At 44.9% G+C, this 14,106-nt stretch overlaps 1 protein-coding gene across 1 annotated transcript in view; it reads left to right on the top strand.

Moving 5' to 3' along the window:
• LOC124715883 overlaps positions 1-14,106 on the top strand; it is a 1,071,880-nt gene that overhangs the window by 239,906 nt on the left and 817,868 nt on the right. Inside the window, 1 exon segment of the mRNA XM_047243130.1 lies at positions 13,789-13,898. Within this exon segment, the coding sequence (XP_047099086.1) occupies positions 13,789-13,898 (110 nt within the window).

Below are 14,106 nucleotides of genomic sequence, written 5' to 3'. Positions count from 1 at the left end.
TACTACACTGTACTGCACTAGTCTCCATCAGTTATTCTCACGAGTACTTATATGTTCTGAAAATAATGCGCGGAAAATGCAATTTTTTCCGCCACCATCCAGTACAGAGAAGACGGGAGATATTTTGATGTTAACAATCACATATGAGAAAAGTGTCGTTAAATAATCGTTCAGTGTCCGTTCGCTTTCGGTGTGTCAGAAGTGAGTGTCGTGTATTTTCGTGTGTGGTTGATGTCTGGGGAGTGGGCTGCCTGACAGCCGGCAGTATCCCCCGCGCCACTTGCGGAGGGGGCGTTGCCCCGGCCAGTCACGCAGACGCAGAACGCCCGACACGCTACCCTGCACGCTTCCGGCTGCCGCGCGCCTTGCGGCTCTGGTCGTTGCTCTTAACGCTCCCAGCTGTAACAGCTGACGCGGACACCAAACATGCCGTGTGCTCTCTCCTCCCCCGGCCGACATCTCATCGTTGTTTTGCCAGTCTATTCGCCCATTGAGAACAGCACGACTTTATAAAGAAGAAAAAGTTGCACACTTCAATAATTCATTTTTTATACGTTGTACTTCAAAACATCGAGCGACTCGTAGTCCAAAGTAGGATTGGTTTCAACAGTGACGTTATTCATTTCTCATTGTTCATTGGCGATCAATGCAGAGCCGTTGCCAACAGAAACAAGAAACAAAACATATTCTTTTTCACTTACGTTGGGTTGGTTCACTTCGCACAGTGACAGTGGTTCCATCTAATAGCCAAAGCAAACAAGCGTCTCCATTAACACGGTAAAGTAACTGTATGTTGGCACAGTCTAATTCAAATCTCCTTATAATTTATTTTCTTAAATCTCTGTCCCCTTCCCATTTTAGCGCTCTCCAGCCCTTTTTTTTCTCGCCTCCTCCTCAAACTTCATCTACTTCTACTTCACGTCACTCCTTTTTGAACCCCCTCCAACTTTTCTTTCGCTCTTCTTCATTATACTGTACGCGCCACAAAACTGCGCCCCCACTGAAACGCCTCCCAGAGCAGACGTCCGTAACCGTTATTTGCACGTTAGTAGAGTATTAAAAAACGTATACCTCCTAATACCGTGTCGGATCTCCTTTTGCCCAGCGCAGTGCAGCAACTTAATAGGTCGTTGGAAGTCCACTGCCGAAATATTGACCCACGCTGCCTCTATAACTATCCATAATTAGTGTTGCCGGTGCATGATTTTGTGCACGAACTGACCTCTCGATTATATACCGTAAATGTTCGATTGGTTGCCATATCATTTGCTCGAACTGCCCAGAATGTTCTTCAAACTAATCGCGAACAGTTGTAACCCGGTGACATGGCGCATCGACATCCATAAAAATTCCCTCGTTGTTTGGGAAGTCTATGAAACGTTGCATCTGGTCGCCAGGTAGCTGGACATCACCATTTCCAGTCAATTATAGGTTCATGTAGACCAGAAGACAGTGACTTTTATGAAAACACAGCCAACACTATTATGCATCCACCACCAGTTTCCACAGTGCCTTGTTGACAACTTGGGTCCATGACTTCGTGGCGTCTGTGACCCATCAGCTCTTACCAACTGAAATCAGGACATATCTGACAAAACCACGGTTTTCACCGTAGCGAGCCCAGGAAAAGCGCTGGAGGCGATGGGAGTGCTGTTAACAAAAGCAGTCGCATCGGTTATCTGCTGCCATAGCCTATTAATGCAACCCGTTCGTAGTACGTCCCACATTGATTACTGCGTTTATTTCGCGCAATGTTGCTTGTCTGTTAACATTGACACCTCTGCGCAAATGCTGCTGCTCTCGGTCGTTACGTGAAGGCTGTCGGCCACTGCGTTGTCCGTGGTAAGAGGTGATGCGTGAAATCTGGTATTCTCCGTGGGCTCTTGACACTGTGGATCTTGAAATATTTAATTCCCTAACTATTTCCAAAATGGAATGTCCACTGCGTCTAGTTCCAACTACCATTCCGCGTTCGAAGTCTGTTAATTCCCGTTGTTCGGCCATAATCAGGTCGGCAACCTTTTCACTTGAATCACCCGAGTACAAATGACAACTCCGCCAATGCACTGCCGTTATATTCCTTGTTTACGCGATACTACTGCCATCTGTATCTGTGCATATCGTAATCCCATGACTCCTGTCACCCCAGTGTACGTATCAATTATACGGAATCGTAATGGAAAAAGCGAGATAGAAGGCGCGAGAATTGAAACACAGGACAAGTCTTTGAAAGAACGTAGGTTCAAATCCATGTACTGCTATCCAGATTTAGATTTTCTTTGTTTCTGCTAAGAACTTGGTTATGTCCAATTTCGTTTCCCATTCATGCGCAGTTGAAATGGTCTTAGTGGAAGCTCATACCTTAACGTCCTTTTCTAAACGTATTCTGAGACTTAAAAGCGTAATTTCCACCTACAGATGGAGATGTGATTTTGTGTTTCGCCCAAAATAGTTTGGGTGTCCAGTGGAACTGTATTTGTCTAACTAAGTCGTCAGCCTAAGACGGCCGAGTATGACTGACGTGCTAAGGTAATTTGTAAGCGTCTCTTGTGAATAACCAGCTCTGGCGAATAGACTGACAGAGGAATGGAACGCCAGGGAATGGTATTTTGAGATGGGATGCAGTGGGTCCATTGCGGGGGCCTGTTTTTACGTGTGGCTCATTGTATCCCATATCTAATTACTAATTACGGAAGCTGCGAGGTTTATCTACATGTAATGAGTCTCTTCTTGCTATAGAAAGCGGCAAATTGAAATTGTCAGCAACACAGCTACGTACGAATACAATGAGTATTAGTTGTTGATTAGCCTCGTACCTTTGAAGAACATCGCTGCAAACAGAACACTTGCAACTATACATAAATTGCAACAAATTCTTGATAATGGAGGGTAAACAGCTATACATTCGATCTTATAAGACAGTACGCGTTCTCGGTCGTAGAGCAGTGGATTTTCTGACGAGATGTCTCCTGCCATCAATCTGTTTCCTGCAGGTGAACAGTCTTGTGGTAATAATGTAGCAAACGTCCACGTCATCAATCCAGATGAAACAAACTCTGTGCAGATATTCACATTTCACAGGTAGCGGTTCAACGTTGTAGGCGAGTCTTGTATCTGTTTCGTGTGGTGCATACACTTCTATGGAAAACTAAAACTACGAAAGTAACTTTCGCACAATGTGTCACAGCCAAGTAAAATAGTTCAGTAAAACTTGGACCATACATACGAGGGTAATCCCAAAAGTAAGGTCTCCTGTTTTTTTATAAGCACATAGACCTGTTTATTTCTACAATGGTTTACATCAGTTTACAGCTTGAACATTAAGCTATTTTTCGACATAATCACCATTTCTGTCGATCCTTTTTTGTAGACGCTGTGGCAGTTTTTGTATTCTCATGTTATACCAGCTCGCCGCCATGCTGTTCAGAAAGTTATGAACCTCTTCTTTCATCTCGTCGTCGGAGCTGAATCTCTTTCCGGCCAAATGTTCTTTTAACTTAGAGAACAGGTGGCAGTCACTGGGCGCCAAGTCAGGACTTTAGGGTGGGTGGGTGATTATATGTTCCACTGAAACTGTGGCAGGAGAGCAACGATTTGCCGAGCGATGTGTGGGCGAGCGTTGTCATGGAGAATGTGTACGCCCTTGCTCAACATTCCTCTTCTCCGGTTCTGAATTGCCCGTTTGAGTTTTTTCAGTGTCTCACAGTACCTGTCAGCGCTAATTGTGGTCCCAGTGGGCATAAAGTCGACCAACAATACCCTTTTCAGATTCCATAAAACGGTTGTCATGACTTTACCGGCAGATTGTGTTTGTTTGAATTTCCGCGGCTTTGGCGAAGAAGGATGCCGCCGCCATTGGCGTGATTGTTGCTTGGTCCCAGGTGTAAAGCAGTATGCCCAGGTTTCGTCACCCTTGACAATTGAGTCCAGAAAGCTGTCCTGTTTGGCTGCAAGGCGTTCAAGAATGTGCGGGCAGCATCAACTCGTTGCCGCACGTGGTCCTGTCAGCATGCGTGGCACCCATCTTGCGCACACCTTCCGGTAGTTCAATTTTTCCGTTAAAATTCTGTGCACAGTGCTTCGGGAAACCTCAGGAACCAACGTGCAGAGATCATCCTGGGTGATCCCCCGATCTTCACGCACGCTTTGCCCAACCTTCAACACTGTCTCCTCAGAAATCGACGTTCCCCCGCTACTTTGTTCGCGGTGAATTCCGATCCGACCACCTGCAAACTCTCTACACCACTTACGAACATTTTTGACAGCCATGCACGACTCACCATACACTTCCGCCAATTGGCGATGGATTTCAATCGGCGCAGTGCCCGTTGCGTTCAAAAACCGAATAACTGCGCGCTATTCGCACTTGTCGGTAACATCCAACGGGAGCTCCATTCTAAACGGCTGCCAAGCCACGACTGAGCGCCTCAGTGCGGCGTGCGCATGTTCACACACAGGGCGTGAAGCACTTAATAACTGCCACACAAACAGAGTTCTGTACTTATAAAAAAAATAGGAGACCTTACTTCTGGAATTACCCTCGTAAAAAGAATTGTTACAGTGTACTACAGAAGGTAAATATAAGAATTATGAAATGTGACGACCAGAAATGACATTCTTAATTCAAAGACAATAACTACACTGAAGTCACCGCGATTTAGGGTAGTCCCCTCGACATAACGAAAGACAAGAAGCTGTTCTTAATAGGACGTGTGATTGCCGTTGACGGCAGTGGACGCTCTGCAACATGCTCCCATACTGGCCACAAGACTGATAAGAAACTCTTGTGGTAGGGCGTTTCATTCCTCTATCAGCGCGACTGCCAATTGCTGGATAACCGTTGATGCAGGTAGACGTGCCGCGATACGTCTCCACAACACATCCCGTATGTGCTCAACGGCATTTAAGTCGGGGACACGGGTAGGGTAGCCCATTCGCCGAATATCCTCTCCATCCAAGAGATCCGCTAAGCACTTCCTCTAACACTGCTTCCCCATGTACGCTTTTGAGAAGTACATTCAGACCTGACTTCCTTTGTCATGGAGGACATACAGTGTCACCATAACGTTGATCGGTGTGTGTACCATTTTCAAAAATTTAGAGGTCAGTACGCCCATACAGCACTATGCTTCCCACATTATAACACCTGGACCACCACACGATAACGTTCGACAATGATCCTGAGTGTATTACGTTCCCTGATATGGCGAGAGGTGGGCAAACGTACTTTGAATAAAAAGTATCAATTCTGTTCGTTTCATTGCGTATTTCTTTGTTACCTTCGGTACTATACTGTAGCAGCCCTTCCCTACCTGTGGTCTAATTTGCTTCTAGCTATGTCAGGTGGCAGTAACACATCACGCGACAGCTACTTTCGTCCTTAAATTTTGCAAATAAGTGCGTTTTTCGTAAGCAGTTTTGCAGTAGAATATCGAAGCACTAAAAAAGCAGTTATTTCGTCCATGTTCATGAAATAAACTGACAGAAAATAATCGCATCTCCAAAAAAATTATTAATGTAGTCTAATGAATTTTCGGCAATACATTTGTCTAGGTGACATAGTTAGTCATTAACATTGCAACGTCACAGACTGATGTAAGCGCGAAATAAACCATTGCAGTGCTGGTACATTAATAAGCAGTGTAACCGCCAGAATGTTGAATGCAAGCATGCAAACGTGTTGTACAGGTGCCGGATGTCAGTTTGTGGGATGGCGTTCCATGCCTGTTGCACTCGTCGGTCAATGCTGGGTCGGTTAATGCTGTTCGTTGATGGCGCTGGAGTTGTCGTCCGACGATGACCCATATGTACCCGGCTGGAGACAGATCCGGTGACCGAGCAGGCCAAGGCAACATGTCGACACTCTGTAGAGCATGTTTGGTTTCAAAAGCGGTATGTGGGCGAGCGGTATCCTGTTGGAAACCACTTCCTGGAATTCTGTTAATGAGTGGCAGCACAACTGGTCGAATCACCAGATAGACGTACCAATTTGCGGTCAGGATTCGTGGGATAGCAACGAGAACGCTCCTGCTGTTGTACGAAATCGCACCCCAGATCATAAATCCGGTGTAGACCCATTCTGAAATTACAATTCAAAATGGTTCAGATGGCTCTGAGCGCTATGGGACTTAACATCTGAGGTCATTAGTCCCCTAGAACTTAGAACTACTTAAACCTAACTAACCTAAGGGCATCACACACATCCATGCCCGAGGCAGGATTCGAACCTGCGACCGTAGAGGTCGCGCGGTTCCAGACTGTAGCGCCTAGAACCGCTCGGTCACCCCGGCCGGCAAATTACAATTCAATCAAGACAGTGAAATGAATACCCTTAGCAAATGAATACCCCTGCATATAGGCGTCGATATCCATCAACGGGGACCGTCGAAAATGTGTGCCCCTACCGCGACTCGAACCCAGGATCTCCTGTTTACATGGCAGACGCTCTAAACATCTGAGCCACGGAGGACACAGAGGATAGTGCGACTGCCGTGAGACCCACATTCCCAACTTACTGTCCCGCACTATATTCGTAGTGCCGCTGCCCGTTACACTCTTACTCGCGGCTTGACAGATTCCCGTAAGAGTTCGGGCACTGTTTGTGCATCTGCACAAAAGATGGTCAAATGGCCGGTGAGCCTTAATTATATATATACAGGGTGCGTCAAAAAATATATACACACTTTGAAGCGTCATAGAAAATTTATTTCCCGTTCTACAATGTTAAATTTCTGCAAATGGAAAGCTTAAAGTCCAATTGGAAGAATAAATGTACTTTGCAAATATGATTAGTGTTCAGAATGGTGTCCTTCAGCATCAATACATTTCGGAGTACGAGTCACCACTGATTCCGTACATCGTACCAAAATGTCCAATGAGATTTCTACGCATACCGCCAGAATTTCATTCCAAAGTGTGTCCAGGTTACGTGGTTACACCTCATCTTTTACTGTGCCCCATAAGAAGAAATCCAGCGGCGTGAGGTCTGCAGAGCGTTCAGGAAACTCGATTGGTCCCCTGCGTTCTATCCACTGGCCTGGCACATTGTGATCCAGGTATGCTCGTACGTCCCTATGATAGTGCGGCGGGACGCCATCTTGTTGGACATAAAAATCATCATTACCGTATAATGCACGAATGCCAGCGAATATGGAGTCAGCAAGCACTGTTAGGTGCGTTTCTCCAGAAACAGTACCTTCAAAGCGGAAAGGCCCAATGAGTCCCCTTGCAGACAAACCACACCACACATTTACACCAGGCAAATTCACAGCCTTTTCAACTATAATGTGAGGATTTTCTTCAGCCCAGTACACACAATTGTGCCTATTGACAGTTCCATTGAGTTTGAATTGGGCTTCATCCGACCAAATTATGCTACCCATTAATCCCGGTTCACGTCTCACCATCTCCTGAACCCATTCACAAAATTCTAACCTTCGATCTGGGTCGTCGTCACGTAGCTGTTGCACCAGCCTTGGAATGTACACACAAAACTTGCCTTTCTTCAGAATGCGTAGCATACTACTAGCACTTTACTCTCACGTGCCGCTTGCCTTGAAGATTTTTGAGGCGAACTCTGAACCAGTTCCAAGACCGCAGTTGTGGAATCATCACTTATGGCTGTACGAGGTCCCCCTGATCGACCTTTATGCTCATCACACACTGTTCATTGAATTTCGAATTTGTCTCGTAGACGTGTAATTGTTAACCTTGAAGGTTGTTCTGTACCATACTCACTTCTCCACTGTCTTCGAACCGCAACTAAATTCTCAAACTTCCATTACCACGTAATTATCTGCTTCCGCGCTTCAAAGCTCAAACGCACGTCCGCCATGTTGCAGTTACTTCCTTACCACTGCTGCCACCTGTTGAAGACACATAACAGTACTTTCTCACAGATATTTAACCTTGTAGAACGGGAAATAAATTGTCTATGACAGCTCAAAGTGTGTATACATTTTTTTGACGCACCCTGTATATATATATGAAGATGGTATCTGTTCTTTCGGACATGTCTACCCAGATCGCGCGACATGTATCGCATTGAACATTTGTGGGACATAATGGAGAGGTCAGTTCGTGCACAAAATCCTCCACCGGCAACACTTTGGCGTTGTGGATGGCTGTAGAGATAGGATGGCTATGCAGGGGACTTCCGTCGACTTATTAAGTCCATGCAGCACCCCCTATAGAGGGGGTGCTGGACCATGCCATGTCGCGTTGCTGCACTACGCTGTGCAATAGGAGGTCCGACACCATATTAGAAGATATCCCATGACTTTAGTCACCTCAGCAACAGTATCCCTAGTGACCACTATATCCTCCATTGCTCTCTCTTTTGCACTAAATCTACGTCTGCGGACTCATCTTCTGGAGGATGGAGGTTCATATTACAGATTGAGGTTTCCTATGATTTCTCTAAATCGCTAGGTGGATGCCGCCAGCGTTCCTTTGAAATAGCACGGCAGATTTCCTTTCCGAGCCCAGATTATGCTTTCAATGTAATTAAGTCATGTTCGGCCTGGCATTAAGCCTGATCTTGTAATTTTTTGTGGATTTGATCTGTTATTGATGCTGCCTAACTTTTTCCCCTCTCCTTACGGCCAGCGAGCTCCAAGCGAGGCCATGGACAGCTCAGTCAGTGCGTGAGTCAGCGCGGAAGGCGCATCAGGTGGAGAGCCGCCGTGTCGGCCAGCCGCTATCTGCCCACCTGGCCCTGTGCAGCGCCTCCCACTCAAACATTCTCATGTCACGCACGTTAACGAAAGCGACACTTACAGTAATTACTGTAGCAGGTACTACCTCCGCTTCCGATGACCTGTTGTGGCCGTTTTTCTCTGGTTGCCTGAAGGAATTTGAGTATCTGGAGATGTTACATAGGGCTGTTGAAAATTATGCCACCTTAGTTTTATTGCTGAAACCAACAACGGTTCTGGGAGCGCGCACTCTGTATCTGTAGTCATACGTAGTGCGCGTGCCCCTCCCCCTCCTCTCTTTTTTTTTCCACAACAGCTGAAACAGCCAGTCGCTGGCTAGCCGCTGACAGGTGAACAGGTGCAAGTGGTACTCGTCGGATTTTGTGCTGTGGGCAAAATGACAGAAAAACTGGAACAACCTCATTGGATCAAAATTTGTTTTAAGCTTGGCATTTATCAAATTGAAACAATCCACAAGATTCGAATAGTGTTTGGGGACGAAGCAGTGGGTACCGTATATCTAAAGGAGTGGTACAACTACTTCAAAAATGGCCGCTCATCAGTGAAGAGTGAAGCGCGTCCAGGTAGGCCCATCCACAAATGAAGTTTTATGGGTCACATAAAAGACCCATGTGATGCCGGATAGACGAGTCACGATCAGAGAACTTGCAGACGAGGTTAAAATTAGTATTGCACCCATTTCTTCCATTTTAACTGTTAAAATTGGTATTGGATTCATTCTTTCCGTTTGAATACAACATTAGGATCGCAGCAAAAAATTTGTGCCGAGGTTCCGAACAACTGAGCACAACCAACTTCGTTCAGAGATCGAAAAAGGACATGCTGGATACTGTGATCAGTAATCCCCATTTTCTTAATGGAGTGACCCCTGGTGACGAGTCCTGTATTTATGGGTTCGACCCAGAGACAAAGTTCCATTCATTGCAGTGGAACCATCCATTAGCCTTGTGACCCAGAAGAACGAGGCAGGTCCGCACCAATCTAAAAGTCATGCTGGTCGTTTTTTTTTTTTTGACGCCAGTGGCATGGTCCGTCCCGAGTACATCCCAAAAGGTCTAATATCAAAATAGTACTACCCTTCAGATTCTGTGCCGCCGTCATGGAGCAGTCACACGTGAACGGACAGACTTGCGGGCAGCGGGCAGTTGACATCTTCACAACAGTAATGTACCCGCTCATCATCATTTAAGACTGATTATGCCTTTCAGCGTTCAGTCTGGAGCATAGTCCCCCTTATAAAATTCCTCCATGATCCCCTATTCAGTGCTAGCATTGGTGCCTCTGCTGATGTTAAGCCTATTGCTTCAAAATCATTCTTAACCCGCTCATGGTTCACAATTAATTCAGAGCTTTTTGGCCAAACACAACTCTCTGTGGATTGCCAGGCTCCCTTTTCCCTTGACCGAGCACCGAGTGACTTCTGACTTTTCCCTAAACCGAAAAAGACTCTGAAAGGGATCATATTTGAGAACAGGGGAGACATGCTGCAGAATTCGACAGAGCAGCTACTCACTATACCAAAAGAGGCTTTCCATCGATGCTTGCAGCGTTGGGAGAGGTGTGTAGAAGTTGAGAGAGGCTACTTGGAAGGTGGCGAGTGTCAAACAATTGTATCTGAATAAAGATTGATTTTATAAATAAAAGTGGAATGGTTTTTGAAGAGCCTTCGTATAACTGCCTGAGAGACTATTGCCGCCGAATACAAGTATCTTTAATGTGTCCGGGACGGGACATGTCGTAAACCATCTCAAAAGGCTGTACGTAGGGATCTGTGAATAGTTCATAATTTTGGAATGTTGTTTTGCAGTCCATACTGCAGAAGTTACTTGACAGCAGAGAACTGATGAATGGTGCAGACTCTGGCAGTTGACCCCGATCGTAAATAAATGTAACATATTGCGCATACATAGGAAAGGAAATCCACTACTGTACAGCTACTCTATTGATGGCCGGCCGCGGTGGTCTAGCGGTTCTAGGCGCTTCAGTCTGGAACCGCGCGACTGCTACGGTCGCAGGTTCGAATCCTGCCTCGGGCATGGATGTGTGTGATGTCCTTAGGTTAGTTAGGTTTAAGTAGTTCTAAGTTCTAGGGGAAGTCCCATAGTGCTTAGAGCCATTTTTTTGAACTCTATTGATGACAAACAGCTGGAGACCGCGTCTGCTGTGAAATATCTAGGTATAACTATCCAGAGCGACATTAAGTGGAATGACCAAATAAAACAGATAGTGGGAAAAGCAGACACCAGACTCAGATTCCTCGGAAGAATCTTAAGGAATTGTAACTCATCCACGAAAGAAGTGGCTTATAAGGCGCTTGTTCGCCCAATTCTTGAGTATTGTTCATATATCTGGGATTCCTATCGGGTAGGACTGATAGAGGAGATAGAGAAGATCCAAGGAAGAGCGGCGCGTTTCTTCACGGGATCGTTTAACTAAAGAGAGAGCGTTAAGGAGATGATAAATAAACTCCACTGGCAGACGTTTACAAGAGAAGCGTCGTGCATCACGGAGAGATTTACTGTTGAAATTTCCGGACAGCACTTTCCAGAAGGAGTCGAGCAACATATTATTTCCTCCCACATACATCTCGCGTATTGACCACGATGAGAAAATTCGAGAAATTAGAGCCAATACAGGGGCTTACCGACAATCATTCTTCCCAACCACTATTCGCGAGTGGAACTTGGTTGGAGGGATTAGATAGTGGTACCGAAAGTATGATGTAGATGAACAGAAACGGACTTTCTGCATTTGCAGACGACCTGATGTTCGTCGTAAGTAGTTGCTCGAGAAGAAATGTAGAATACAAGTGTAACGCGGCACTCAATCAATTTGAAGGATGTCGTCGAAGTGTCATATTGTCTCTAAGACCTCACAAAACTACGTATTTCCTGCTGAAAGCCAAGTGTAGTAATGAGATGTCTGTGAATATTCTTAGATGAAATTTGCAGTTTTACACATTGTAGAAAAAAGGCAGGCAGAAAAGATACAAACGTCAAACACAAAATTATAAACATCGCAAGCACAAAACAACCAGGGCGTACCACCAGCCCACATTATAATTTAAGTTGTAGTTTTTACATTGGTGACAGCGAATTCATATGCCAAGTGCAGTACGTTATAACATTATTGCTGTGAAAAAATAAAAAGTCTTCTACCTACGACTTCGAACGCTATGACTCTTTTGACTCTTTGGTCCATTAATCCGGGCAGCATATCAGAAGTCTCTTGCAGCTGTAATGACGTACTTTGGACGAGAACATTTGCTACTTCATGAGTTACTCCTCACGCGATGAATCATGTTGAAACTATACATGATACGGAAACAGGCATTTTTAGAAACTTCGACGGATGATGAAATACATTAAAACAGACTGTTTCAGATATAGCGTAGAATCTGATACTGCTAGGTTTTTTTTTCACTTGTCGGATCCTAATTATTAGATTCAAATAGTAACTCTAGCCATTACTTTTTAATCACTTTTTAATACCTGCAGATTGACTGTAATGGCTTGACATTTGCGTTTTTGACATTCGTACAGAGTGCATTCGTTGAGAAGTGATTGTCGGACCTTATACTTGAAACTTCTCTGACGTTTTCAAGAGTTGGTGAAATGCGCAGAGTGAACACCACCCTCACAAGTTTGAAAGACAGCAAATTCTTCTCGTGGTTCCACAGAAAGTAGTCCATTGGTTTCAAATCTGGTGAATTTGGTGGTCCTGAATTGCTACGCCTGTAGAATGTATAATAGTGTCCGACCCACGTTTTTTGTCTAAAGTAGGTTTGTGGGTACTGCGTCGAAATACGTGAAAGTAATTTATCCATGTCTGGTATATCTAAACTAGAGGGATTTTACGCCATCTAAGACTCTCTCTCTCCCCTCAGTATTGTCTGTTTTTATTAAATGAAATATTAGATCAGTCTGTAAATATTGTGGTTTCATTTTCTTTGCAATTTCCTTGCTTTGATGATTGCCTGGTGTTGTAATTTAGAAACATGTCGCTTATAGTTATTGCAGTTGTATCAAATGTGCAGAATGAAATAACGATGGACATTTTGCTCAACTTTCAACAAACTTCTTATGCTCGTCTTTTTGGGTCACATGGTTGTTCCCCAGTAGGAACTAAGCAGCCGGTCAGAATTTAACATCCCATGAAAAATTGTCTAATACCTAAGGAAAATGTGATTCACATGAAGATGGGGCACGGATCTATCCTAATTATTCCATGATGATCGACTGCTCCGATGTACGGCTCACACTTCACGCAGAGACAGACGGTTCAGGAGGCAGTAATTTATGATCTCATACCTTACAGAGAAGCACGTTCTATTCTAAACAGGCAATGAGGCAAATATTCAGCGAATCTTCAGAGCGGAAGGGCAAATCAAGCTCGGTAATCTGTAACAGGTGGGAACTCTAACAAATGAAGGGAAAACAGAATGTCACGTCAGCAGGGTCTGCAGTGCCGTACAAGGAGGGGAGGACACAGTCACAGCAGGTAGATGACACCTTTCGTGCCAAAAACGCGAACACCTGCCAGAATGAGTATTTGATATGGCGCTCCATATACGGAGTCATGGACTGCAATTGGTGAACTGTGTTTCATCATGTTCAGATGAAACAATAAGTGAGTAAGAAACCGTTAGTACTTATTCGCCGAGCGTTAATCTCACTAATTAGACTTCGTACCATTACTGGTAACATGTTTTCATTATGTCCAACATTCGTTGCTTTCCTCAATCTCATTTTCTTCCCCTGTACCTTCTCTTGTTCTCTGGATCACTTTCTTTTTACTGACTTTTTTAATAGTTATGTAGTATAATGTGGTGTCCTGTTTCGGGGCTGTGCAGATAACTATTCGTTAAAAAAGGAACTTTTTTTATTAATGTACTCTGAATTTTAAAAATAATGATAGTAGCTATGAAACACGAGCTGCAATTGTTCCTGGAGTGCAGTAAATAATAAGCAAGTGAATAAAATACTCTACAACGCATGTTACCTTTTGGGCTGAGACTCGCAGCCCCACATCTTGCTCTGCCCACTACAGCAGCCTGCTCTCGTGCTTTCAGGAACTGCCCCGCCGGACTGACTGCGCCCATCGCGCGCCAGGTGCTGGACGAGGTCAGAGCAGCCAGCAAGAAGGACCCAGACTCATGCGGCTTCGTCCACAGCAAGCACGGTGAGTGACGCTTAGCCCAGACCGGCGCACGGGCAAATACCGCAGGTCGTCGCAGGCTTAAATATAAAAATGGTGTTTACCGTCTTGCATAGCTACCCAGTGAATGTAATATGTTCTATATCACATTAGCATTCTAAAGTTGCAAGCCGCGTGTTTACATGGCTAACCAGATTGAATCGAGCAGAAACGTGAGAATCGTTCATATACG

Source organism: Schistocerca piceifrons, chromosome 1 (assembly GCF_021461385.2).
Source record: "Schistocerca piceifrons isolate TAMUIC-IGC-003096 chromosome 1, iqSchPice1.1, whole genome shotgun sequence".
Taxonomy (NCBI): Eukaryota; Metazoa; Arthropoda; class Insecta; order Orthoptera; family Acrididae; genus Schistocerca; species Schistocerca piceifrons.
This window is presented reverse-complemented; position numbering and strand designations above follow the sequence as displayed.